This window comes from Neofelis nebulosa, chromosome 2 (genome assembly GCF_028018385.1).
Source record: "Neofelis nebulosa isolate mNeoNeb1 chromosome 2, mNeoNeb1.pri, whole genome shotgun sequence".
NCBI lineage: Eukaryota > Metazoa > Chordata > Mammalia > Carnivora > Felidae > Neofelis > Neofelis nebulosa.
The window spans coordinates 210,633,220-210,660,914 of record NC_080783.1 but is presented as its reverse complement, the minus strand read 5'-3'; the positions used below and the strand labels follow the sequence as shown (position 1 = coordinate 210,660,914).

Genomic DNA, 27,695 nt, shown 5'->3' with positions numbered 1-27,695 from the left:
TCAGTTTGAACCATCTGCAACTTTATTCCAGAGCAGAAATAAGTCGTTTCCTAACAATAAATATAAAAAAAATAATAATAAATTAAGGTTCGAAAAAAAATACCCAACGAAACAAAATCGTTAACACTGACAGAGTAGTGAATGCTGTCTAAAGGGGAGGGAGACCGGATGGACCGGCCCCCAGCCTGGGAATGTCTGACACAGGCCATCGTCCGTCCCCAGCCCCGGCCAGGCCCCCTGCCACACACACATACTCTCCACAAAATATAAAATATATATTTAAAAAAACCTCAACACAACCAAGCATCCTGCGAGGGCCCCGGGGAAGCAAGATTTGGCCCGCTGGGGCTGAGGACAGGGCCTGGGGGGCTGAGGAAGGCACCAGAGGGACAGGGGAACCACCGTGGGTCTTGCCCAGCTGAGTTTGCTGGCTGTCCGATTCTCGTTCGTGGGTGGGACTTGAGGTACCCTGTTCACATGGCCACAGGCTAACCCCTCCCCTCCACCTCCCAAGACAGCAAAGGGGAGGTCAGTTTGGAAATGTCCTGTGTGTCCGTCTGAATGCCTTGGCGGGGCTCCTGCCCCAGGGGGTGCTGGGGCCATGGGGGTGCCTGCTAAGTGCTTGGCAGTCTGTCCTTCGTAGATGAACAGGCCCCCAGCTCGGGGTCCCTGAGCGTGTCCTCAGTTTAGGCCAAGGTGTCGTCCAAGACCACCCCCCCCCCAGCAGAGGCCTCAGGGTGGCATCCATATGGAATAACTAAAAATAAATAAGGTCCCTGGTGGCCCAGTGCAGAGCAGGCCGAGAGGCCACTCCATTTCTTCAAGTATTCTTGGCCGAGGGGGTTCGAGGCCGGCTGGGGCTCAGATGGGGATCCCCACTGTGTTCACCTGGTCCTTGAGTCCCAGCAGGCTGTAGGCGATGCGTTTCTGGTGGCCGGGCAGCCGCACCCCAATCCTCTTGATGTCGCTGTGGGTGAGGAAGAGAGGGAGTTAGGGGCTGGCTGGGGAGAAGTAGGGGAGAAGAGGGGGGCATGGAGGGGGCAGAGGCCTGACGGGAGGTTCTACATCCCGAAAGCTCACTAACATCGACAAAGTTAAGAAAGCGAGAGAAGCCCTGATTCTGGGGGCACCTGCGGGGCTCAGCCAGTTAAGCGTCTGACTCTTGATTTCAGCTCAGGTCTTGATCTCACGGCTCGTGAGTTCGAGCCCCACGTCAGGCTCTGTGTGGACAGCCCAGAGCCTGCTTGGGATTCTCTCTCTCCCTCTCTCTCTGCCCCTGCCACCCTAAATAAATAAATAAATAAATAAATAAATAAATAAATAAACTTAAGTACCCATAAAGAACAGAAGCACCAACTCTAGAAGCTCCCCCCCCCCCCAATCAAATCTGCACAATGATCTGTACAGCAGGTGCTCTTTACATCTCCATTTTGCAGATTAGAAAACTGAGACTCGGAGAGGTGAAGTCACACAGCTGGGAGGCGGAAAGAGCTGGAAATTGACCAAGCCGCGAACCAGACTCTGGGTCTGTCCTCTTCCCCAGGCAGCGCTGACACCATCATCAGTTGCAGGGGAGCGGGGGCAGGGGGCAGGGGGCAGGGACCCTCTAGGGGTGTTACTCAAAGCTCTCCCCCCAAGGTGTCTTCCCAGCCACCGCTTCATTTCACCCCTACTCCCTCCGGGTGCCCACTGCTAAAAACTGAGGAAGAACTCAGGAACCGCTCCCAGCGGGACCTCGAAGGTTAAAGTTCTGTCGGCTTCCAATGGGAGGGGCTTGCGGGTCACCAGTCAGGTGACCAGGTCGCACTGAGGCAGGTGTTTTCCCTTTAGGAACCTCAATTTCCTCACCTGTAAAATGGGATGAGTACCTAGCCAAAGGCTGGCAGACCCCAGAAACTGGTGGCAGAGAGGGGGAAAAGCGGCATGGGTGCCAGATGGAAAGACGTGCCCAGGAGCCCACAGCCCCCTCCCGCCCCCCTTTCCATGCCTCTCCATTCTCTTATAAAACCACTTATGCTCCCAGGAGCCCTGGAGCAGGATGTTTATTGCTCACTCTGGGACTTTTCCCCTTCACCACCCGCACCCACCAGCCCAAACCCATGAAAACACCCAGGTTTTTATGGGCCGTCTCCTGGCTGTAAATGAAACTAATTATATGGTGCGAGCTCCTGTTTGCAATTCCGGAGACATGACTTTCCCACAGGCTCTGGGAGACCTCGGAGAAGTGCTGAGCGGGGAAGGGCAGACCCAGGGGCGCGGGGAGGGTGGCTCACGGACCTCCAACAGGGGCTGGCTGCTCCCACCATGGCAGGAAGGCCAGAAGTCCGACACCTGGGAGAACGTCCTGACCAAGCACCGCGGGCCATTCTGACCGAAACAGCCAGGGGTGCTGAAAACACAGCGCTGCTTTCCCCACACCTATAGGTCTCAGAGTGTGCTCCCAGGGAACTCGGAGGGTTACGACAGAGACCTAGTCCTCTGGGCTCCAGGACAGGCCTGGTACACAGTAGGTCCTCAAGGAGTACCTACTGAATGAATGAATGGCTGCTTTGGGGGACACGGAGCCAGTTCCCCGGGCCGCCCTGGGCCCCTCTCCCAAATCGGTGTAGTTAATCTGACAGGGTGGGAGCGGAGGTTGTTCCCGAGACCCACCTGGGAACAAAAACCCTGGGCTGGGAGGCAAGAGGCCAAATTCTAGTCCCAGATTTCATCAAAGCCTTGAGCAGGTCCTGTCCTGTCTTTGGGTCTCAGTTTCTTTATATGTAAAATGGGAAGCTTTGGTGAGACGCTCCTGAGCCACCCACCCCAACTCCGTCCTCTTTCAACACAAAAGAGACCCCGATACCTTCCCTGCCTCATTTGCTAACCAGAGACCCAAAAGACGAGAATCACAGGCTCACTGATGCCTGTGGGAGGCATGTGACCAAAACAGGCCTTTGTAGACCATCCCAAGCCTGTTCCTGCCTCAGCCTCAGTCTCCCTCTTGCCATTCCCATCGACTCTCATCATGGGGGTGGGGAGACACGTGACGGGGGCTACCTTTCCTCTGAGGTCTCTCAAGGCCAACCCCGGTCCTGGGAAATTCAAAGGCCACACCTCCCCTGCCTACTGTGTGCTGGCCTGGCCACAAAGAGTGAGAGAGGGCTCCTGGAGCCTCGCATGTGAATGATCCGTGGCCTCAGCAAACAGTCCGTCGGCACAAGCCCACGCTGAGGGCACGAAGAGACCATAAGCCCCATCAGCCTGTGCCTCCGTCACAGTAAAGCTGTACTGTGTCACCCCAGACACGGGACAGGGCGTTTTCCCGGGGCACAACGTCCCCTACTTCCTTAGTTCCTCAAAAGACGGGTAGAACCACTAGTCTAGCTAGACCCTCGAGCAACTCCAAAATAGTGTGGTGGATGCTCGATCTGAGCAAAGGTGGCCGCCGTGGGACCGCAGGAGAACAAGCAGCCAGCTCCTTGGGAGGGACCAGAGTGGGGTAGGGAAGGGACACTGGAGCCTAAACCCCGACCCCATCGGGGAAAGTGCTGAGTTCTGAGACCAGCTCACTGCCTCCCACCGGGACTCACGGCATGTGTAGACACAACCCTCAGGGTAAAAAAGTGCTCTAAGATCCCCATTCATTTCATTTATTTGAAATCAAGAAGGAGGCAGTGGTGGTGAGTCACACAGGCCTGAGCTCTGAGCACCACCGAGCTGGTGGGAGGAGGAGGGAGCATGGAATGACTTCCTGCCTTTATTCAGGCCTTTCAAAACACAGCACACATGCACACACACACATACACACAGCCTCCCTCCATCCAAGATAGCCCTGTCCCTGCTCGTGGGAAAGGAATTGGCCAAGGAGCACCCCGGGCTATTTCGGGAAGCTTCTAAGAACATGTGTTTCCTGTAAGCACTTCACCTTGCCCTCAGCTCTGCTCACCCACAAGAGAATCTGTGCTGTCCCTGGTGGGAGCCCCTGGAGGGGCAAAGGGGCTGTTCCAGGAGGGGGCCCAGGAACCCTGGCATTTGCCCATAGGCTTCAGGCGGAAAGCGAGGGGGTGGAGGAGAGAGGAGAGTGATGTGGATTAAGCCCCTACGGGGTGCCATGTGCTGTCACCTGAACTGCACCCATGCAATCTGTACAGCAGGGAAATGCAAACCAAGGCCCAAAGATGGACCCTAATTTGACCAAGGTCCCCTGCGAGGAAGCAGCAGATGTGGGGCGTGAAGCCAAAGTGTGACTGCACAGCCCGAGCTTGGGACCCTGCCGCTGGCTGGCAACAAAAATATCCTGGGACCCGTCTCCTCTCTCCTCATCTCCAGGCCTCCCCCCGGCCAGCTCTGTCCCTGTCTGATTCCCCGTCCCCTGGGATGGGCCGTGGCCTGGTTGAAGAAGCTTTGACCAGCCAGCCGTCAGAAACCCAGCTGAGCGGTCTTCAAAGCCCCTGGAGAATATTCCTGCTCAGGCCCAGATCCCAGAACTTCTGTGACCCCGAACTGTGGGAGGCCCAGATTGACCCCTCCGTGTGATTCCCAAAACCTCCCAGCCCCAGGGCCCATTCCGGCCCTGACCTTGGACCCTCTACGAGCTGGGCTATTGGGACCTAATGCTATTTTTGGAGGCACAAAAGGCTAAGAGGATAATATCTTCTCCCCGCCGGGGCAGGAAGAGGTGTCCGAGCCAAGGCCATGCCGGGAAAGTTCCCCGATGTTGGAGGGGAAAGCAGAGCTCCCACAGGGCGGCCTGACACAGGGCTGTGCCCTGAGCCAGGGCCGGGGCAACTGGCACTTCTCGTCAGGCTGGACTGCAGGCCCAGAGTCAACCACCTGGGGAGACGTGAAGTCCAAGGGCTCTGCCCGTTTCTTTTCGGCATCCTGGGCAGGAATGCTGCCCCTACCTGGCTGTGTGACCTTAGGCAAGCTACATAACCTGGCAGCCTCGGTTTCCGCACCTGCTAAATGGGGGAAGTAGTAACATCTACTCGTCACAAGGCAATCAGGAAATTCAAGGAGACACCAGCTGTGAAGACAAGCCTTTCTTTCCCCCAGATTCCCAGCTACAGACCGTGTGCCCTGAGGTGGGCCACGTAACCTCTCCGAACCTCAGTTTCTCCACGAATGACCTCCGTGGTCCCTGCGCCCTGGGCCCTCACTGGCCAGGGCTGGAATCCTGCTGCTCCCCTAGTGGCCATGGGACCCTGGGCAAGTCACTGCTGTTCTCTGCACCCCCTTTTCTCACGCGTCTTGACAAGACCACCTGTCGAGATAGCATGCACACGGATTCAAAGTGCTCAGGCTCACAGCTGGCGCATAGTCGGCCCTCGATAAACACTGCTCTTATTACAATTACTATTATTTTCCCATTCTGGAAAAAAAAGATGCAGGAAGACGGAGGGGGGGGGGTGCGGGGGGGGGGGTAGCCAGGAACGAGTGCCCAGAACTGCTGGCTGCCGGCCTGGTTCTGCCCTTCCTGTGAAGCCTCTCTCCCCCGAGAGAGAAAGAGAGAGTAAGGGGGAGCGGCGGGGAGGTGGGGAGAAGGGTGGGGGGCGGCAGACTCACTCGTTGGTCATCTGCACCACCTTCTCGATGGCGGTGTAGCCGGCCGCCAGGAAGTGCTCTGTGTACTGCTGCATCTTGATGGACTCGAGCCACTCGGACACCGTGCGAAAGGGCACGCCCTCTGAGCCACTGGTGCTGGGCAGCCGGATAGACACGCTGTAACAGGAAGCCCCCACCGGCCAGTGAGGGACTGTCGCATCCAGGCTCCAAGCCTGCTGCTCCCTAAACCTGGGCAATTCGCCCAGCTGCCCCGTGCCTCAGTTTCCTTAGCTGGGCAACAGGGAAGCCAGATCAGGCAGGGTTCAGGGAGACAGGCTGGCACGTCGCGAGCCCTCAGCGTTTACAGCTCCTGCTGCCCCCTCTACCCCCGCTGGCAACGCCACCACCAATAACCACAAAATAATGAAATGTTAAGATTCAGGTTCCTGGGGGCACAGCCCCAGCCTGGCCACCTGCCAGCACATAAAACACTTAATCGCCCTGTCTCAGCTTCCTCATCAACAAAAGGCGGATAATTACAGGACCCATCTCATCGGTTGTTTGAATGAGTTAAAACATGTTAGGCACGGCGCACACTGCCCAACACATTTCCCATATATGTCGATGGCGTCCATTGGCATGACCTGAGCCCCTGTCCCGTGTAAGTAAAGCCCCCGTGTAAGTGCCGAGCCCCCTGTCCGCTAGCCCTGGCCAGTCGCTGCACTGAAGCGGCTCAGGAGTCAAAAGTAGGGGCCGCCATGCACAGAGGATATGGAACTAACCGGGGGTCAAAGTCAGCCAGGGTCTTGAGGGAGTCGGGAGCTCGGATGAGCTTGTCGAGGATGCTGACGATGTCGGCGAACTTGGGGCGGCGGGCGCGTTCCTGCTGCCAGCACTGCATCATGAGCTGGTAGATGGCGGAGGGGCAGTCCATGGGGGTGGGGAGCCGGAAGCCTTCGTTGATGGCCTTCATCACCTGGGAAGGCAGGACGGTCAGGCGTGCCTTCACAGGTGCCAGATCTGGGCAGGGTCCCCGAGAAGGCCCCGTACATGCAGGTGGGCAGAGTAGGGAAGGGGAGCCCCAGAAACAGAGGGGATGGGCCTCCTTTCTTGACTCAGACCACAACTTTCAGAGGTACAGACGGCGAGTGCTAAGGGTCTGTCTCCAGAGCTCCACGGAGGAAGGGGCTCCTGACCCTGCACCCTCCAGGGCGCCCCAGGCTGAAGCCAGCCTCCCTCCAGTCTCGGGACATCTATAGGAGACACTCCTTCAGCTAGGAGCTAGACACGCCTCCTTCCCCTTCCATGTCTCAGCCTCCAGGCTGCGTGAGGCACCAGGCATGTGCACGCACACACACACAAACGCATATATCACATGCACACGCGGGTGCACACACGCAGGAACACAGACACCCTCCCCCCCACCCCCCTCCATCGGCTTGTTTCCTTGTCCTTCCACTGACTATAATCAGGGACTGGGCCTGGAGCCCAGCACAAGGCCTGGCACGTACTAGGCGCTCAATAAACATTTACTGAATGCACCAGACGAAGGTTAGCCCCCAAAATTCTTCTCTGCCCAGCCGCTGGGGTTCAGAAACAGGCAAAGGGTTTCAGTTCGGCTCAGGAGACGACAGGCAGGGCGAGGGGGCCTACCTCATGGTTTGACAGCTCCCAGTAGGGCCGCTCGCCATAGGTCATCACCTCCCACATGACGATGCCATAGCTCCACACGTCGCTGGCCGAGGTGAACTTGCGGTACGAAATGGCCTCTGGGGCCGTCCAGCGGATGGGAATCTTGCCACCCTGTGGGGGACCCAGGCCCGGTCACTACTGCCCCTCTGGCCAGCCCCAGGACTCTGGCAGCCAGGCCAGATTTAGTCAGGGCCCCTCCTCCACGCTCCCTAGAGTGTTCTCGCCTCCTGAGGGCTGTGCCCAGGTGCCCAGAGTGAAGGCTGCTTCGCCCTCGAGCCCTTCATCCCCGGGGACGAAGCGGCCCCAGCACTTACGCTGGTGGTGTAGGTGGCCTCGGGGTCATCTTCCAGCACACGGGACAGGCCAAAGTCGGACACCTTGCACACCAGGTTGCTGTTGACGAGGATGTTGCGGGCGGCCAGGTCGCGGTGGACGTAGTTCATGTTGGCGAGGTACTTCATGCCGGCCGCGATGCCCCGCAGCATACCCACCAGCTGCAGCACGCTGAACTCGCCATCCTTCTCCTGCCAGAGGACAGGCCCTCAGCCACCAGCCCCCGAGCCCCCCGGGGCACCCCGGGCACACCAGCCCTGGACCCCCCACCTACCCCAACCCACATCCTCACCCGAAGGAACTTGTCCAGGGCCCCGTTCTCCATGTATTCAGTGATGATCATCATGGGCTTATCTGCAGAGGGTGGACACAGGTTTGAGGGGGTGGCCAGAGTCGTGGACAGGGGGCACCGCTGGGGGTGGGGGTGGGCACAGCTACGGACCGAGCCCCTGTTTGGTAGCAGCCCCTTTTCACCCCCGCCATGGGTGGTCCGGCCCCGGGGGGGGGGGGGGGTCCCGTCTCCAGCCTGGCGCCAGCCCTCACATTTGGAGACGACACCCTCCAGGCGGATGATGTTGTGGTGGCTGAACTGGCCCATGATGCTGGCCTCGCTCAGGAAGTCCACCCGCTGCTTCTCTGTGTAGCCGGCTTTCAGCGTCTTGATGGCCACGGGCACCTCCTTCTTCCCCGACGCCTTCAGTGTCCCCTTGTACACCTCCCCAAACTCCCCTGAAGGAAGACAAGGCGGGAGGAGCACCCCGTCGGCCCGGGGAATCGGGCGCTCCCACCCGGGTCCCAGGCCCCTCTGCTGGGGCACCGCACTCACCTGCTCCGATCACCTTCTGACGCGTGACACAGGATGGATGGATCTCAGTGGTGAACTTGAGCACAGCCTGGTTGGGGTCCTCGTACGTGTGGGGGTCCACGTATGTCTTTAGGGGCTTTAGTTGTTCTGGAAGGGAGCAGGAGGGCCGGGGTCACAGTTTGGGGAGGGGTCACCCAAGTGGAAGGGGAGGAGGCCACGCGACCACCAAGCTCCTGGCCCCGCCCCTTTGAGCTGCCCACTGCAGAGCCCTGGTTGCAAGGCTGTCCCCATCTCCACCACCGAGCTCAGGGATGGCGGGGTGGGGCATGGAGGGGTGCTGCCTCTCACCTGACTTGGAGAAGTAAACGTCCTCGGAGGACTGGCGGGTCCGCAGGCTCTTCCTCCTGAGAGAACCCCCCCCAGGAGAACCAAACGCACAGGGAGGTCAGCGACCTGCTCTGGCCAGGAGCCTCCTGCTCCCCTCTGGGCGCTTGGTGAGCTCAGCACTCTGCTCAGCAGGCAGAGGGTGCAGGGAAGGCAGCGGGAGAGGCGGGGAGGAAATGAGCAAGCAAGCAGGGCTCGCTCCTTGGGATCTACGCCCCATAATGGCCCCTTAAGTGGCCATAATGAGGGCTTTCCTCATTAGAGCTCCCAGAGCTTCCTGCCTGCGTGTCCAGAGGAAGTGTGGACACACCGTTACTACCAAGAGCAAAGATAATGACCGCCACGTCCTGAGCTCCTGCGGCGTGCCAGGCGCTGTGCTGGGCACTTTACGGCTGGCTGCCTCTTCACGGCCCCCAGGAGGCAGGGATTAGATTACCATCAGCCCCATTTTCCAGACAGGAAACTGAGGTACCCGCCCCCTCTGCGTCCCACCTCAGCCCTTGGGAAGCCCGGGCGGGGCTCCAACTGACCTGCGATGGATGAAGACGCCGATTCCTGCTAGCACCAGAAGCAAGATAACGCCAACAACCACACCACCAATCACCGCCATGTTGCCAGATCCTTCCGTGGCTGTCAGGGAAAACCAGCTGATGTCAAGCGAGTCCCCCACGCTCCAAATCACGGCAATGCCGTGGATTTGGATTTGCACCCAAAGGCCACTTGAGGGACCCGAGACATGTGCTGGATGCTTTTACTTGTGACGGTGCATGAGAATATTTATTCCCATTTCATAGATGGCAAATGATAGGTCCTCCCCAGGGAAAACAGTAAGTTTTCCAGGTGTGTGGGACTCTCTCGGTGACACGGGATTTGAACCGAGTCTGCCAATGCCAGACCCCACGTCCCTCCTTCTCACAATACTGCCCTGAATGCACGTCCTTGGTCCCCCGCCCCCAGCCCTCAATTCCGCCCCTTCCCCAGACTTGGGGCTGACCCCCACACAGGGCTATCCCAGGCCCAGGCTGACCAGGAGGGGGGCATTGCTAAGTTCTCTGATCCGTTTCCTCCTCCCAGATGTCCCACCTGTTCTGTTTCAGGGCCCACGTTCCCGGTACCCAACTCACACAACGTCTGGAACTCGTGAATCTTGCTGCCAGCCCCCTGGCCTTCCTGAGTCAGCGCCTGCACCTGGACCAGGTAGGTGGTATCCGGAGCCAGGTCGTCCAGGGTCACGGAGAAGCCCTCGGTGCGTCGCACGTTGTAGCTGTTGGAGTCCCCCTGGGGGTGGCCACGGAGAGAGGGGCCGATGATGAGGGCAGGGCAGGGGTATCAGCCCGCCAGAGACCACTCCCAGCCCAGCCTAGCAAGGAGGCTCACTTTCTCTAGCACACTCGACACTCTTCTTACAGATGAGGAAACCGAGGCTCAGAGAAACGAAGTGAGTCACACAAGGTTATAGCCAGCAGGTGCACGACCCAAAACTCACACCTAGGTCTGTCTGACCAGGTTGGGTCAGGCTTTTTTAAAGACCAGCCTTTTAAAAAAAAATATTTTAATGTTCATTTATTTATGAGAGAGAGAGAGAGAGAGGGAGGGAGAGAATGAGCAGGGAGGAGCAGAGAGAGGGAGACACAGAATCCGAAGCGGGCTCCAGGCTCCGAGCTGTCAGCACAGAGCCCGACACAGGGCTCGAACCCACGAGCCGTGAGATCATGACCTGAGCCGAAGTCGGACGCTCAACCGACGGAGCCTCCCAGGCGCCCCCAAGACCAGGTTTTTGCCTGCATCCCGACTCTCTCTCCTGAAAATTCCAGCGCACTGTGTCTTCTCTCCCACAACACTCTGCTGTGCTGGCCTGGGAGAGGTGACTGCTGGGAAAACCCCCGACCGCAGTGTCCCCATCTGCAGGATGTGATAAGCACCTCTGACCAGCCAGTCCCCCTGCCTGCAGCCCAGCCCCGACCCTTCGAGTTACCTTCTTGCGGTAGGTGACCTCATATTTCCACACACGGCTCTGTTGTGGTGGGGGGATGCTCCAGGAAACACTCAGCGAGGTGGTGCTGCGGCCCTCCAGCTTCACCTTGGGGGGCTCTGGGCAGGATGGTGGCAGGGGGGAAGGGTGTGAGGAGCTGGTGGGGGGCAGGGGGGTGAGTGCACCCAGACCCAGTCTCACCCACAGCCCTGGTTCTTCACATCCCAAGCTGGGTTTCTTTTCTTTTCTTTTCTTTTCTTTTTTTTTTTAATTTTTTAAATGTGTATTTATTTTTGAGACAGAAAGAGATACAGCATGAACGGGGGAGGGTCAGAGAGAGGGAGACACAGAATCCGAAGCAGGCTCCAGGCTCCGAGCTGTCCGCACAGAGCCCCACATGGGGCTCGAACCCACAAGCCGTGAGATCATGACCTTGAGCTGAAGTTGGACGCTTAACGGACTGAGCCACCCAGGCGCCCCCCCCCCCCCCCCAGCTGGGATTCTTAACTTCCAGCCCCAGAGCACAGAGCCGCAGGTGTTGGATCCCGCGGGCTGGCACATTTGGGGTGCCCTACGAATACTTACGAGTGCATAAATACTAAAAGTAAATCAACAGGGGACTCTTGGTATAACCTGTCTGTGGACTGGGCACTGTTCTAAGAGCCTCGTATATAATAGTTTATTGAATCCTCTCAATAACTCTATTCTTACTACTCCCATTTTACAGGTGAGGAAACTGAGGCCACAGAGCCTCACAGAGAGGTCACAGAGCTCGGAAGCAACCCCACAGACTATGACTTTAACCACCTGCTGCTGCCTGTCTCCAGACACAGCTGCACCCTGGGTGGCCACCCTCCGGAAGCCCCGCCCGCATCCCGGATGGCCTCAGAGGCACAGCCGGGCCAGCCCTCACCTGTCTGGTTGATGCTGACACTGGCAGTGCGGAAGCTGCGGCTGGCCACCAGGCCCGAGACACCGTTGCGGGCCTCTACCGCGAAGGTGTAGTTCATGTGCGGCTCGAGGTCACTGACGATCACGCTGGTGCGGGTCAGCGCGTGCGGCGGCTCGGAGTAGCGCACGCTGGCCTCGCAGGGCCCGCACTCGCCGGACTCGGGCCAGCACTGTTCACAGGTGACGCTGTAGATGATGTCCTCACGGCCCCCGCTGTCCTGGGGGGGCGTCCAGCGCAGCTCCACTTTGGCGCCCATGCCCACAGCCGTGAGGTAGTGCGGGGCGGAGGGCGGGCCTGCACAGAGGGCAGAGTTCAGGCCCCGGGAGCCTGGACGTGTCAACCGGCACGCCACGCGCACCCTGGCCAACCTCCCCGACCCACTGCAAGACTCACGAGTGCAGGGCATCGACAGCAGGTCCTGCGGTGCCCGGAAGTAGCCTTCCTCGCACTCACAGAAGGTGGCCCCCTCGGGGGACAGCAGGGTGTGCACGGGGCACTTCAAACAGGGGCTCTCGGACACCTCGGACTTGAAGAATCCAGGGGAGCAGGCTGGCAGACACAGGGAGAGACAGTTCACCCCCTCAGCAGCTTCTCTAGTGGGACCTTGCCAGGGGACCCCGTGCAAGTTGCTAAACACACCCCTGTGGGCCTGTTTTCTCTCCGGTGAAACATCTTGTGATTGTTACACTGCGTGTTAACCAACTTGCATTTAAATTTTAAAACAATTAAATTAAAATTACAACGAGTGCCTCGCCCCTGTGCTCGGAACCTCTGCACCCTCCCCACCTGCTCTCGAAACAAGGGCCACACCTGAGCCTGGCGTTCAAGGCTTCCGTCTCCCCTTTCGGCTTCCCGAGAATCCGACCTCACACCTGGCTCGGCCCCGGACAGAGCGCGCTGCCCGCCTGCCTCCTCTCCTTTGATCCGTGCAGACCAGCCTGATGGGTCCCCACCTAAGGTTCAAGCTGCCCAGGGCAGTAACTACATCCACACCGTTGGTGCTTGTGGACGGACTCTCACCACCATCTCGGCTGATCAGCCAGGCACACCCGCTCAGGATGCCACCCCTGCAGGTGTTCCCCCACCCCAGGACCCGACTGCCTTCCTGTTCCGGGGCTGGCCCACCAGGAAGCAGGAAAGGCCGGTCCCCTCCTTCCCCCCCTCCCCCCGGCATCTTCCGTGGAGCTGCCTCCAGGATCGAGTCATTTCCGCCACTCACAAGGGCCGCCAGGAAGCAGCTTTTCCTCCCCCTGGGGGGAAGGTCCTGTCCTGGCCAGGCCGGCTAGGGGCTCAGGCACCTGACTCCAGAGGCTTCTTCCTCCCACCAGCCTGTCCTGCTGCTGCCCCAAGCCCCCTCCTGGCTTCCTAGGCAGGAAGCTGCCCAGACACAAGGCCCACTCTCCAGGGCAGCCCAGGGCTTAGGCAGCTGCGCAAGTGGCCAGGGTGGGGTGGGATCACCCTCTCCTACAACCTCTTCTACAGCCCTACCATGACTGTACCTCCCTCCAGCTTATTCTGCGGACAATGTCCTGAGACACCTCCAACCTTAGTGCCACGTTCTTTGTTCTGTGGCACGCACCCTGAGATGAGACAAAGCCCCTGAACTCAGGGGTCAGGAACACATGATAATGTCTGCCATTGGGGTGGGCAAGAGCTAAGGTCTGAGGAGTCAGCGTGGGGACAGTTCAGCTGGGGCTTAGAGGCTGAGGAGGAGTTCAGTGGGGCAGCAGTGTTGGAGGAAGGTCAGGCCGAGAAAGAGCAGGACTAACACAGAAAACACGGAAAGTACGAGTGGGGGCAGGAGGCAATGAGGCTGACAGGTTTCCAGGGGCCAGACTGAGAAAGGCCTTTAATGTCAGGCCAAGGAGCCAGGACTTTATCCTAGGGACAATGAGTGCCACTGAAGGACTGAAGGTTTGATGTAGAGCAAAACGGCACGGTCAGATCCGCACTGTCAAGAAAATTCTTGGGCAGAGTCTCCCTCCTTGTCCCGTTCCCTGTGTGAGAGGAGGAGGGGAGCAGGACTGGGAGTCAGGGGACAGGACTCCAAGGGCACACTGGCAGCCCATTCCTCCACGTGCTGTCACGTCAGAACCCCAGCCCAGGCCCTGAAAGGGCGCAGGCCACAGGGCAGGGGGCTCGTCAAGGACAGAGGGGGCCTGGGACCCAACTCCCGCTCTTGCAGAGCCTGGAGCCCCAGTCACTAGCAGGGACCGCTGATTGAACACCTACTGTGTGCCGCTCCTGGGCCCAGCAAGCATCTGACACTCCTAGTCCCCACCACCAGCCTGTTAAACTGGAGCCCCGTATCATTCACACCACTTTCGGGGAGAGGAGTCTGATGCCCAGAGAGGCAAGACCACGTGTCCAAGGTCAACAAGCTCCTAAGACACGAAACCAAAACCTAAACCCAGGACGCTCGACTTTGAGCCCCTCTCCTCCCACAAACATCTTGATTTAGCACAAAGAGAAATCAACATTTCTAAAAGGAGCCCGAAGAGACAGGAGATGAGTCCTGACCCGCTTCAATAGCCAGAATATCCCAAGACTAATTTCAGAGCAGCTGAGGGTAGCGGATTGGGGGGCGATGGGGGCGGGGGGGTGGGCGGGGGCACCTCCCTGACAAAGCTCTTTTCTCAGCCTGGGCACAATAATGGCCAATGCAAAGGAAAGGTAGAATCGAGCCCGGAGTGTTGGCTGGGGAACCAAGCCTCCTACTGTACTTCAGAAATCCACGTGCGTTTTGCATTCCTCCTTATGTATCTGTTACATCACAAAAATAGCTCTCTCCTCCCCCAAATGTTCAAGTAAAACTGAAATTCCAGAGAGCTGGGCCATTTTATGCTGGGGTTTCACTCCCCCAAGTGCCCTGACTTGTCCCTGGAGGGGCCTGTGCGCTGGGTAAGTACCGGCTCCAGGTGTCTGGGCCCAATGGAGTGGGGATGTTCAGGGGCCCCTAGAACCACCATCACGCCTTCCGGCCCAGGCCCTCAGGCTGGGGAGGGGCCCACAAACCCCCTCCACAGCTCAGGCCTGGTTCTACCCAGAAGGTGTTAGCCACCTGCAACCCCCCACCCCCCCCACCCCGTGCCCCCACTCCCCACCGGGCGGTTGCTCCCCAGCGCCCCCAGCCCTGTGCCAAGAGGAGGAAGGCGGAGGGTGGGGGGAAGAGCCAGCTTCCATTCTTTGGCCCCAGAGCCCGGGGGTGGCCTGACTGCTGCCGGCAGGAAAGAGGGAATTTGGAGAGATTTCCGCTGTGGATATGCTAGATAATACAGTGGAGAGGCAGCATCAACAGGGCAAGTACTTGCCTGACGGGAATGTGCTGCCCCCTCCTCCAGCCGCACAACTACGAGGGGCTGTCCTCGGGGGCCCTGGAGGGCGTGCCCGTGCTTGGGGGCGCCCCAGAATCTGCATGGAGGACACCAACCAACAAGCCCCCGCGTCTTTCTGACTTGGTTAGATTTCCTGGCATTCTGGACACGCAAGTGGGGACGGGGTCACGCACTGGGTGTTCGCACATACACAAACAGCCATGGTCCCTTAGCCAACCGGGGAACTCCTATGCATCCCTCCATACCCAGCTTGAGCGCCTCTCCACAGCCGTCCCAGACTGCCCAACTTCTGGCCCTCTTCTGCCCCATTAGGGCATCTATTACTCAATCTTCTGTTTACCAAATAGAAGTTGGGCACTTCCTACGTGTCTGGCACAATCTGGGATACGATAGTGAGAGAGATAAACACTGTTTCTGCTTCAGGGGAATGCACAGCCTGGCTTTCGTGCTCCATTTGAAATGATTTCCGCTCACATGAGGATCTTCTCTGAGACCGGCAGCTCCTGGAGACCAGGTACAGAGTCCCATTTCTAGGCATCCCATGGCCCGGCCCCGGGTCTGGCACGCAGTAGGTGTTCAGCTAACGTCTGTTGACCGGATGGATATAGGCGAATGAGCAAATGAACGCGCAAAGATGGCAAAGCCTAGGACGTGTACGTTAAACACTCGCCACGGAAGTGAGTGTAGGGTTGCAGGGATGGTGCACCAGGATGCCCACCTGCCCGGCGCCAGAGCCCGGCCTTGGCACGCACACCTATGGAGAGCTTCTCTGGTGCAGGTTGCCTGGCAGGCCCGGGCCCCACCAAGCAGGGCAACTGGGGCACAGTGGCTGCGCCCAGAGCGGCACCCCGGTTTTTCCAGTTCCCAGTGCCCGCCTCTCAGATGGCAGCGTGGAGTGACTTAGGGACACACACCCTCTGGAGTGACGCAAATCTAGCCCCTGGCAGAGCCCCTCCCCACCAGGCCCAACCACCTCCCAAACTGGTAGTGGCGAGGTCACGGGGTCAAGAGGTCATAGTGGCAATTCACCTGGGGCCAGTCACCTCCCCGAGGCTCAGGGGGAAAGCGCGTGGACTTTGTCTCCTGCCCTGACGGGCAGCAAATGGTGACCCAGAAGTCATCGACCCTGCCGACGAGGGGAAACGTCCGGGGGAAATGTCGGCCCCAGGCCCCAGGCCCCAGACCCCGGTGGCTTCTCACTCCCCAGCAGGCTCTGGCAGCCCCATGTGGGGATGTCCCCGTGGCGAGCACCGAGCACCTTGCCCCTTTCACACACACCCTGGAGAATTATCTTCAGGCACATTCCTCCACCGTGCCAGAGATAAGCCTGGCTTCCCCCCACCACCAGCCTCCGCCTCCTGCTGTCTCCCCACCACCAGCCTTTTATCTTCTGTTTGCTTTCCCTGCCTCCTTCCTTCCGTTCAGGGGACCCACTTACCTCCGGAGAGGGAGGGAGGGGCCACCCCACTGAGCTGCCGGGGTGTGAATTTGCCCCCTGTGTGAGCTGAGGGCGGGGCAGGCAGGGCACAGAGGTGGGGAGCGGCCATCCCATCCCATCCGAGGCTCCCACCCAGCAGGCCAGAGGAAACCACAGAAATCAGGCCCGGTGGCACTCCCCAGGAAGGGGACGTGCCCAAGAGTCAACAGCTCACAGAGCTGCCAGCCTGAGGATCAGTCATGTCCTGACTAAGCAGGGCTTCTGCCAACAGCCCCTGACACAGCCTGGGGCCACCCTACCCAAAGACCACGGTAACTAGAGCCATCCCCTGCCCAGAGGATGCCTTCCCTTCCACTTTGGGCCCCCCACCCCCACCCCCACTAGGCCTGGGCCACTCAGGACGCCAGCACTAGGACCCTGATCCTTGCTGCACGAGGTGAGGTCACCCAGTCAACAGCTTGCCCGAGCAATCCAGGTTCTTAGGCTTTCAGTAGAAAGTCACAGGAGGTGGACTCTGATCACTAGATCGGCAGGGGTCCAACCCACCCATTTTACAGATGGGGAGAATGAGGCCCAGAGGGGACTTGCCAAGTTCATATCGTTTATGGGTAGGATACACGCCAGGGGCAGCGAGCTGGGCACAGTACACTGCCCTCCTCATGCCAGCTGCCAGCTCTTTTGGTCACTAGTCACTGTCTCCTTTCTCTGGGCCTCAGTTTCCTCATCTATAAAATGGAGCTAAAGTCCTCAGCCTTTCTGGGCTTGTGAAGACTGAAGGAAACCATGTGAAATGCTCAGCCTGGTGCCCGGACTCGGGTGTCCCTACGAACCAGGTGACAGGGAAACTAGACAGGAGACATCCCCAGGGGGCCGGGCCCCTTGAAGGAGCAGGAGCCTCCAAAGAAGGAATTCCTCACGGTGCCCACCTCCAGTTCTGGCCTCCCAGCTGCTAGGCTGAGCCTTTGGCCAAGGCCGCTGGCCACCTGCTCACCTGGCCGGCAGTGCCCACAGCCAAGGCGCCAGGCAGGGCCCCAGCAGCTCAGCTGCCGATGCCAGCACAGGAAGGAGAGACAAAGCCGCCCCGGGGGAGATGATGGTCAGCCTGAGCGACTCCGCTGTCCCCCCCCACCCCCACCCCGGGCAGGGCTGGGGGCAGGGCGGGGGACCGGAGTGAAGCTGGCTCATTCCTGACATAGCTCAGAAAGCTCTCCGGGCAGTGTGCCCACCTGTCCGATCACAGCACCTGGGAGGTGCCTCCCTGCCGTTGTCCATTTAACTCTTTCCTGAGTGCCAAGCTTCCTGGGGAAGGAACCCTGAAAAGAAGCGAGCTCTGAAGATGACCTGGGCCAGGTGCTTAGTGACCTCAGGGAATCCACACCCCTCTCTGGACTCCATCTGTCATCAGTAAAAGCCCCAGTGGGAGAATCTGGGTCCACGGCGCTGTGGAGGGCCAGGCAGGGAGGGCGGGCCCTGCACCTGCCTCTGTTTCTCCTTCAGTGTGCTTAGTAACAGCCCCCGATCACCCTCCCTCCTGTGCCAGGACCCGCCATCCAGGGACTACCCAGAGAGCTTGTCTCCTGGCCAGGAGCTGAGTCAGGGATTCCAAAGGAACTGGTCATTTCCCGCCCCATTTCCCGGCCCATCCTCCGGCCCCGGAGCTGCAGCATCACCTGGATTCAAATCCTGATACGACCACACGCCTTAGCCGTGTGACTCCAGACAAGTCTCTTTGCCTCTCTGAGCCTCAGCCTCCTCAAGGTGGGCCGGATTGAGCAAAGTGTTCGGATAAAGTGCTCGCCTAGCTCACACCTGCCGGTGAAGATCACTTGTCTACAGGAGTTACTGTTTTTCTCTCCACTGGCATCATGGTCAGGGGCTGTTGAGAACATCTGCAGGGATAAAGAGCAGCCAGGCTGGGGGTTCCCAGCCACACGGTGGCCCCTGGACCACACCGAAGGGAATTTTAATTGTGGTAGAGGGATCTCAAGGAAGAAAATCCAGGACTCCGGGCGGCTCACGGTTGAGAAGGATCCACCAGGAAAGTCAAAGATTTGCTCGTGGAAACCAGTCCTCCCTACCCGGGGGCCCATCCAGCTCTTCACAAACAAAGCCTGCCAGAACCCTGACCCCCCGCCTCTAGGGGAAGGAAGGCTGCCCCCCGCCTTGCTGGAAAGAACACCCCCAACCCCAATGTCCACTTATCTCTGCAGGGCCTGAATCACCAGCCTGTGGAAAGTTTTCAGCTGCCCCTCACCCCCCCCCCCCCACCCCCGCATTCTTGTGTGAGGATGTCATGTGGGAGGAGCCTGCTCGACCCACTGGGCTGCCTCGGGGGCCCCCCCCACCCCGCAGTCATTGTCTGAAACTGGGAGTGTGCACTCGAGGTCACCTAAAGCAGGGGCCGCCTAAGGAAGAGAGACTCAGACAGCAGAGGGGAGCTGGGAGGACACTGGGGTGGTAGGAAGGGCCAGAGCAGAGACTACACCACAGGCTTATGGCCAGAAAAGGAACTTCTTATCCAGGGGCTTACAGAGCATGTTAAGCAAGGTTCTGAGGCTTTAAGAGGCAAATGGAGCCGATCAGAAAAGGCTTCAGTCTCCTCCGACATTTCAACCTACTTCGTGTGTTGCAGGATCTGTAGCTAAAAAAACAAGTAAAAAGCCTTCCTATTTTAGGCCAGAGATGAAGAGAGATTTACCCAAGATCACCCAGTGGGTACGTATAACTACAGGCACTAAACCCCAATTTCTCAACACCCTGCTTATCTCAGCAAAGAAATTCCCAGAGAGAGAGGATGAGCTGGCCTTCCAAAGGTTGGCCTGCATTCCACAAATGCCCTGCCCCACAGCCATTTCTAGAAAAAGTCACCCATTGAAAAAAATTCCACGTTGCTGTAGAGATTTCCGCTGTCACAGGCCCTGGCCATGCCAAGCCACGGCCTCCTGATGTGAGCTCACGAATGCCCAGGCCCCGTTCCCAGACAGAGTCCAGTATAATTGGCCCCTTTCTGGGTTCCATTTGTCAGCAGTAGAAGATTTATCAGGAGAACCTGGGACCGTGGCCCTGGGGAACGTCAGATCTCACACTTCCCTTCCACTCTTACCTCAAGGCACACATTTTCCCAAAACTCCTCAGGTGGTTCATGTGCAGCCAGGGGATGGAATCCTGGGTCCAATTCCCTCACCCCGTGTACAAGAGAGCGGCCTGAGACCCTGACAGGTTAAGTGACTTGCCTAAGGTCATGCGGTGAGTTAACAGGGATGGAACGAGCTCCAGAGACTGTATCATGGGTCCACAGCGCTGGTATATAGTAGATATTTAAATTATACTTGTGGGATGAATCAAAAATAACAACCACACTTAAAAGCACTTATGTGTCAGGCACTGACCTAAGCGCTTTACGAGCATTAAGTCATTTGATTATCATAAGCACCCTACAAGGTGGGCACTATGTTTGTCTCTGCTTTACAGATGAGGAAACCAGGCACAGAGAGGTTAAGAAGCTGACTTAAAGTCACACAGCTAAACGTAGATGTGGGATTTGAACCCAGGCATTCTTGTCCTCGAATCCTTGCTCCTAACCTTCCATAGTCTCCTGTTTTTCAGTGTGCCCCTTCTCAGTGAATGAGTGAACCCAACCATAAATAAGGAAACCGAAGACCAGGAAGGCTCTTGTGATTTCCACTAACAGACCCCACCGCAGGTCAGAGTCCGAGCGGGGATGACCTTACCAGGATCTCACAGTTCCAGAGCCGACACTAGAAGCCAGGACCACAGCCCGCACCCCAGCAGCCCCTTTTCCTGCCACCCCTGTACCGTCACTCACCCTGGCAGGTGTCCTCCACCTTCTCGTAGCCCTCCCGGCACAGGCACTGACCGATGGGCACCAGCCACTCGCCATCCACCGCGCAGTGCATGCGGGGCTCTTCGCCCCCCGGTGGCACCACGGCATGGTCCACGCAGGTGCCAGCCACGGTGGCCAGGGAGGGTGCGTCGGAGCCCGCGATGGTCTCGGGGAAGCGGGCCAGGCCCTGCAGCAGCTCGGGGCACTTCTTGTAATAGACGCGGACGGAGAGCAGCGCCACGCAGGCGCCAATGTCCTGGAAGGCCAGGTAGAAGCCCTTGCGGCTGAGCGGGCCCACGGAGCGTTCCTCCACATTCAGTTTCACGTGGCGGGCCTCGAAGTCGCTGCTGACCGTGATCTCGTCGGGCGCAATGGTGTCAATCTTGGTGAACTGGCGCTTCTGGAAGTTGGTGCCATAGTCCACATCCGACTCGGCGTAGTAGAGGTTGAAAGTCTCCTTGCAGGAGCTGGCGCCCCCCGGGAAGCTGTTGCAGTCACGCACGGTGAACTTGAGCTCGATGAAGATGCGCTCGGCCTCGCCGCGGTACACCCAGTTGGTGCGGAGCCAGTTGTCCTGGTCGCCGGCCACCACGTTGCACACAGAGTACATGTAGATGGGCATGTCGTCCATGATGTTCTGCATCAGGTCCCACTGCGCAGGGGGGCGGGGGGTGGGGGCGACAGGTTAGTGTGGGCAGGTGCCCGAGGAGAGACTGAGGCCCAGAGGCAATGCCCAGGAGGCAGAGCGGGGCATCGGGATGCTGTTTTATAGTTCTCGCTATAGGGGTGGGAAACTGAAGCCCAGAGAGGTGCTTCAAGTTCGTCCTCACAGGCTGCAAAGTGGCTGAGCTGCGGCCTGTCCCTCTATATGGACTGGGAGCCGGGGGTGGGGTCTGGGGGATCCCATGTGACCTCAGGTGGATCACTTAAGCTCTCTGAGCCTCCAAGTCTGCATCTGTAGGAGGGAGACAAGGTCTGCCTCGCAGAATTGCTATGAGGATAGATGACAGAGTGTCTACGAAATGCCAAGCACGTTGTCTGGTGTGGGTAAGAAGTGCACTGTCACACTGGCAGCCAGTGTCACCATCATCATCATCATCATCATCATCATCATCTACTGTGTGTGTGTGTGTGTGTGTACAGGTGTGAGTGGCAGGGGAAAGGGTTAAGTCAAAAACAAAGGATGATGCCCCACTGTTCAGGTTGAGCCATGTGCCCCCTCTGCCTCTCAGTCTCCATACCCCCTTAATCACAGCGTTTGGAACCTATGTGCTGATACCTACATCTGGCTCCCAGACTAGACCCTGGAGTTCGTTGGGGCAAGGACTGCATCTAATTCTTTTATGTAACCCCAGGGCCTACCTGGAACAGAGTAGGTGCTCAGGAAAATATCTGTTGAACGAACAAGTGAATGAATGAATGAATAAAAGCAGAGGGGCTGGGGAAAGAGGCCTGGACTACACTATATGACGCTGCCCAAGGCCCCTCTCGAATGCCCTCGGGCCTCAGGTTCCCACGCTGTATCATGACTGGGTTGGATTAGGTGATCTGTATTTCCCCCCAGCTAGACATTCTAGGATCCTGGAAATCTACACAGCTACATCTCAGGCCTGCACAGGGCTAAGGTGGCCAGGGATAGGCACCTGACTCACGCAGAGCTGGCCAGCAGTGGGAACTGCACACACCCCCCCCCCCCCCCACCCCACAAGAAACATACTTCTCCCTGGCTCAGGGCCCCCGGACAAACTCAGCAAGTGCCCATTACACAGAGGGGAAACTGAGGCCCAGAGAGCAGCAGTATCTTCCCCAAAATCACACAAGGCTGGGAAAAGGATCCCAGTGTCTTGTCCACCAGTCCTGGTCACAGTAGGGCAGGACAGAGGGGAGGAAACTTGGGTGGGGATGAGGCAAAACAAATCAGCCCCTAGCAGGAAGGGGAAGTAACAGCCGGTAGAGAAGGGAGAGAGGCCCAGCAGGAAGGAATAGATCCAGTTTCCTGGGCTATGGGACCTGGGAGCCACTGTTCCCTGTCTCTCCCTTACCTCTCACCTTCTGGGCTGGGACCTTGAAGATAGGGAACTTTCAACCCTTACCCTCCCAAGAGGTAGGTGGAGGAAACTAGGTGGGGGGTCCTCTGAGCTTCGGCCCACTGGGTCATCCGAGGGCCCCTGCTCTGGGAGGGCCTTCAGCTGTCTCCCCAGTCCTTTCTGCCTCTCAGGTCCCTCCCCTACCTTCCAACCCCCAGCCTACCCAGCCTGGATGGCAGAGCCTGGTGTGGGAAGCGGGACCCTGAGTTTGATCTCTGGCTGAGCTATTTGATCTAGGCTGACCCCATCCTCACTGGGTCTCAGTTTCCCCATCCCCGTGCCCCTACTTGACTTTGAAGGCTTACCCCTTTGCCATATGGGTGCGTGAGCCAGCCAAGTTCCCCTTTAGCGGCGGCAAAGTCCAACAGTACAACTGGAAGAGATGGGAAGGAGGGCCAGTTAGCTCGGGGGCATCTCCAGGGCTCAGGCCATGGTGGGAAAGCTGAGAGCCCCCCAGGAGCCTTGACAGCTTCCTCAGCTCTCAGAAAGAGACCCCACTATACAAGGTCACTATATCCCAAAGACCTGTCCCTCGACAGACAGGGAAGGAGGGACCTGGGAAAGGGACGGGACCCGGTCAAAGTTACGCAACAGGCTGGGTGAGGACTAGGCCCCCTGTCTCCCAGGCCACAGCTCCAACCACACCACCCCCCTCCGGTCTGCCCCCAGCTGGGCAGAGCAGGACAGAGCTCAGCCCAGCAGGGGGACAGCAGCTGGGCAGAGAGCTGGGGCGGGCAGGACCGTTAAGTGACGCCATGCCGCCCCGTCTGCTTCCTGAAACAAGGCCCCTCAGCAGGCATGTGGGCCTGGGGAGCGCCCATGTCTGCTCCTGCCACATCCCCCCCCCCCACCCCCAGCACAAAACATCCCCAACCCCACCCAGGCCACGTCGCACACATACGCAGCACACATATGTACACACACGTCTCCTGGCACTCCAAGAAGGGAGGGCTGTTAACAGGTGGGAACAGCTCCAGGGAGGAGAGGGGGGACTGACGGCGGGGGTGTCTGGAAACTGATCTCCCCACCACAAAAGCCACAGAGCAGGCAGGATAAAGCTCTGAACCCATAGGGGCCTCTAGGAGAGGCCCAAGATACACACAGCTGGCAAGGTCCCCTCCCTGGGAAAGTGGTCCGCCTGCCATGTCTTTCTGACCCCTGGCTACTGCCCTACCAGGGGTGCTTGGTGGGACAGAGATGGAAACCTTTAGAGGGGACTTCCAGACCCAAGAGGGATCAGGTGCCAGGACCATGCTGTCCCCAGAGAGCCATCTGGAGCCCGGGGGAGGGACACACTGCCAGGGGCTTCCCTAGATCTGGCCCTGCCCTTGGGCAGCACCTGTCAGTCCACCTCTGGCTCTCTGCCAGGCTCAGTGGCTGCAGCCATGACCCAAGACCCCAGCACGGTCCCACCTTCATTTCCAAGTAAAGTCCAGGTAGCTTCCAGGCGGTGCCACCCTCCCTAGAGGGCAGGGACGCTGGGGAAACTCAGGCATGGAGCCCTATGCAAAGTCCCCGGATTCAGAGGGTAAGAATCCTCAGGTGGAAGGGGGAAGGGACTGAGCACACTTCCTCTGGACCCTGGAGCATGAAGAATATGGCCTCAAGAGGCAGCATTCCTCAAGACTAGGACTTGGAAGAATCACTCTAAGGGTGGAGCCCGGGCAGGCGGGGGACAGACATGGCCTGATTCACAGATGGGTACAGAGTGAGGGGGACGGAGAGGGTCTTGGAAATCCTCTCCTGGGGTCTGAATGCCTTGCTCCCCTGGTGGGAGGCACCACCACCCGCCGCTGACCCGAGCCAAATCTCTCTAGGAAGGGCCCGGCAGCCCAGACCGGCAGGAGGAAATCCGATGTGGCACCTGTCCCAAGGCTATGGGGATAGAGGAGGGTGGCTGGAGGGGGTGGGGTAGGGGCACGGATTTGTTCGGACATGCCCAGGGCCCAGGCTTGGAAAACTCACTAACCCCACTGGCAGATGGAATGTTCTGGCTACAAAGGAAGGGATCTGGGGGTTCCTGGCTCCAGCTGGGTGGGTAGGAGGACCCCAGTGAGTGCCCCCCGCCTAGTTCTGCAGATCCCCTCCTCCTCAGACAGGTAGGAAGCTGCAGTCCATGCCCCCGAGGGAGGGGGCTCATAGCTCTCAGGCTCTGAAGGGTTAACCTGGCACAGAGGGAACCCCACCACCCCTCCCAGAGTGCACTCCCCTTCCAGCCCCAGGCCTGGCTCTAGAAGTATCACGGGGCTCAATCTGAGAAGAAAAGAAGCCTTCACACAGGAAGGAGGCCTCCCCTGGGGGCTTCCAGCCATAGCCCCCTCCCAGGAAATTCCCTAGAACCGATCACCAGGAACAGGAACAGGAGCCAGGGTGCGGCGCTCTCTCTCTCCCTAAGCTCTTCCAGGGACTGAGGGCTCTGGTTCCCTGGAAGGGGTGGGGGCCTGGGAGCCTTTTGGCCGCCCCTGGAGCCTTCACTGAGAGGCCCTGGTTAGGCAGGGCCCATCCATGAGCCCTCGGTCCCTCACCCCACCCCTTCTCTGTCTCCAGTTCCATGACAGACGTCATCCTTAGGGGTCCATATTGCTTTCTTTACTCAAACACAGCACTACCTAGAGGTACCCCCCTGCTCCCTGCATCCCTCGTTCACCAAAACTAGCTAATTCCTAAAGAAAAGGGGGAGGGCAGGGCCTCTGTGGGGAAAAAAGAAAAAAGGGCAGAGGACAGAGAGCAAGCTGGGCTATCACAGAAGCAAGCCAAGGACTTTCCAGGGCCCCTGGGCACTCTCCAGCCCCCTTCCCATCAGCCACCTCATCGGCACCACTGCATCTGTGCCCAGAGACTCTGCTTCCTCGGAAAATCGGCCATGAAACCACAACACAAGGGGCCCTGGGCTCTAGCAGCTCAAAAAGCCAGATGCTCAGATGTGACCCTCTCTGTGCAGAGGGCCCTGGCTGGCAAGGGCTCAGCTTCGGCCTCCCTCAGTTTCCCCATTTGCAAAAGGAGGACAGATTCAGTGGCTGCTGAGAATCTAACAGGTTCCATCTGGGACTCCAAATACATCCCGGCTCCTCTGCCCACAAGGAGGGGGCGAGAAAGGAGAAGGGATGTGAGCAGCGGTCTTCTAGATTAAGGGTGGAAGGGGCATGTGGTCTTTCTCTCTGCCCACCCCACTCCCATCTGCCCCAGGCAGATCCACTGCATTCAGCCTGAAAACCAAAGAACAAAACCCACTAGCAACTGCCAGCTGGGCCATCACCACCGCCCCCCCTCCACCACCACCACTGTGGGCACACCTAGGGAGTCGTCCACAGGGGCTGTTGGAGCCTAAGCAAAAATGCTCCCCCATCCCAGGACCCTCCAGCCCACACCCTTTTCCTCCTCAATCCCGTGGAGGGGGTGGCTAGTCATCTAGGCTGGGGAGGGGGCAATATGGGGCCCAAGCACCAGACGACTCCAGGCACAGCTTGGCAGCTCGGGGTAGTGTCGGTTCTGCCTAATCCCCTCACCCCCAGGACAGCCTTCCAGAAAAGCCTATAGGGATTCCAGCTGTCTCTCCCCTTCTCTCCAAGCACAGTTCCCCAAGAAGGGGGAGGACCAAAAGCTGGAGGGTGATGGTGGGGTGGTGAGTATTGGGGATCACAGAAATCCCTGCCACCCACTCCTGCAAGTTGGGACCAGGAGCCCGGGACCCATCCAAGAACTGGGACAGGATGCACCCCCTGCCCCACTCCACCTCCACCAGCTCCAGCTCTGGCCTCTTTTCCTCCCAACTTGGAAAAGCAAAGCCTCCAACCCCAGTCTGGGAGACAGAAAAAGAAAGCAAGGCTCAAGGAACCTTCTCAGGGGCCTGGGGTTTCCTCTACACTTCCCCCTGCTGGAGCCTGCGGAAGCCTCGCTCTGCCCAGGCCGACGGGGGAAAAACGTGTTCTCACTGTTGAAAACCGAAGCCGGCCTCGGCTGGGTGGACAGGAAGGTCCTGGGCCAAGGACGGGAGTCCCCATCCTCTCTGCGACCCTAGCTGAGGGGCAACGCCCCCATCCACACACCTGCCCCGCCCAGGGCAAAGTCTGCGGGCCCCTCACCCGGCGCCGCTCAGGGAGCGCTGGGGCGGGGGTGGGTGATTCAGTCCCCCACCCCCGGATGCCCGGACTCCCCGGTGGCCCTGGGGTGACGGCTCCACACCTCGAGAGACCGCGCCCCCACCTGCCGCATTTCCTCGTTCTGAGTCACCCCTAGCTCAGAACGCTTGACTTTGGGACTTCCTGTCCGCACTCGTGGCCCCGAACCTGACCCCCGAGCCTGGGAATGCCGGTTGGGAAGACAGGGTGGTTCTGCGTGGGCAGGTTGGCCCGAAACTCCCCCTGCACTCTCCTGCCCGCCTGGAGGCAAAAGGGGGCGTGGAGAATCCCTCAGGGAGCAGGGGCTTCCGCAGGGGGCTCCTAGCCGGCCAAAGAGCCCCCTCCCCAAAACGAGGGGCCTCCACAGGAATGCTTCTCGGCAAAATCGGACCCAGCGGGTGAGTGAGGACAGGTCACCAAGAGACTGAGCCCGCGGAAACCCTCTCAGACACCCCATTCTCCAAGGGGACCCTCGCGCCCCCGTCGGGACGCGTTCCTGAAGGCGCCGCCCGGGCTGCGACCGCGTGGCCGGCACCGCGGCCCCTTCTCGGCGGCCTCGGAGCCCCGCGCGCCCGGCCGCAACCCCACAGTCCCCGGAAGCCCGGTAACCCGGGCTGGGGTCCCAGATTCGTCGCGAAGGCAGCGCGCGCCCTCCCGACCCCGGCACCCGGGGCTGGGAGGCGCCAGGTCGGTTTCCAAAGTTGCGCGCGTCGCCCCGCGGGGCTCCGGGAGGCTCGGGCTCCCGGGGTCGGGCCGCCCGGGCTGCTGCGGACCCGGGCGGCCCCGCGCGCACACTCACCTTCTTTGCCCTGCGCCGCGGCGGCCGCGGCCAGCACACAAGCCCACAGCAGGGCCAGGCAGGCACGGGGCGCCAGACGCTCCATGCCGCCTCCTCGCCCCCGGCCCGGTCCTCCGCGCCCGGCTCCCGCACGCCCGCACGCCCGCCTCGCCGTCTGCTCGCTCCCGCGGCCCGCGCGCAACTTCTCGCCTCCAGCCCCAGTCCTTAATGGAAGTTGGGTGAGAACCGGCTCCTGTTCATTCATGCCCCGCGTGACGTCACCGAAGCCACGCCCTCAGGAATGTCTTTAAAGGGGCCGGGCTGGCACCGGGGAAGAAGGGAGGGGAGACCCAAGGGGTTTGGGGAGGACCTTGGGGCCCTCTGGCCTCCCTGAAGCCCTCCTCCCCCCACCCCCCTCCTCCCGCCCAGGC

The 27,695-nt window shown here is 59.4% G+C and overlaps 1 protein-coding gene and 1 long non-coding RNA gene across 3 annotated transcripts; one reads left to right on the top strand and one right to left on the bottom strand.

The window, feature by feature from the left end:
- On the bottom strand, nt 1-27,498 carry EPHA2 (EPH receptor A2). 2 transcript variants are annotated; one of them, XM_058718954.1, is made up of 17 exons: nt 27,286-27,498; nt 22,674-22,741; nt 20,264-20,933; nt 12,058-12,213; nt 11,626-11,958; nt 10,716-10,831; nt 9,865-10,018; nt 9,271-9,370; nt 8,705-8,760; nt 8,378-8,503; nt 8,095-8,280; nt 7,844-7,905; nt 7,533-7,742; nt 7,180-7,329; nt 6,309-6,502; nt 5,548-5,703; nt 1-967 (listed from the first exon to the last, which is right to left on the bottom strand). In XM_058718954.1, the coding sequence occupies exons 1-17, from the start codon at nt 27,368-27,370 to the stop codon at nt 862-864; spliced, it is 2,928 nt and encodes a 975-aa protein (XP_058574937.1). In that variant the 5' UTR covers nt 27,371-27,498; the 3' UTR covers nt 1-861. The 2 variants fall into 2 exon arrangements, with proteins under 2 accessions (XP_058574937.1, XP_058574936.1); XM_058718953.1 differs by having other exon boundaries at nt 7,844-8,280.
- Nucleotides 14,475-20,267, top strand: LOC131505418 (uncharacterized). The gene is made up of 3 exons (XR_009258389.1): nt 14,475-14,565; nt 15,423-15,513; nt 20,044-20,267. It is a non-coding gene; the product is annotated as an uncharacterized LOC131505418 (long non-coding RNA).
- Nucleotides 27,499-27,695: the final 197 nt, after the last annotated feature.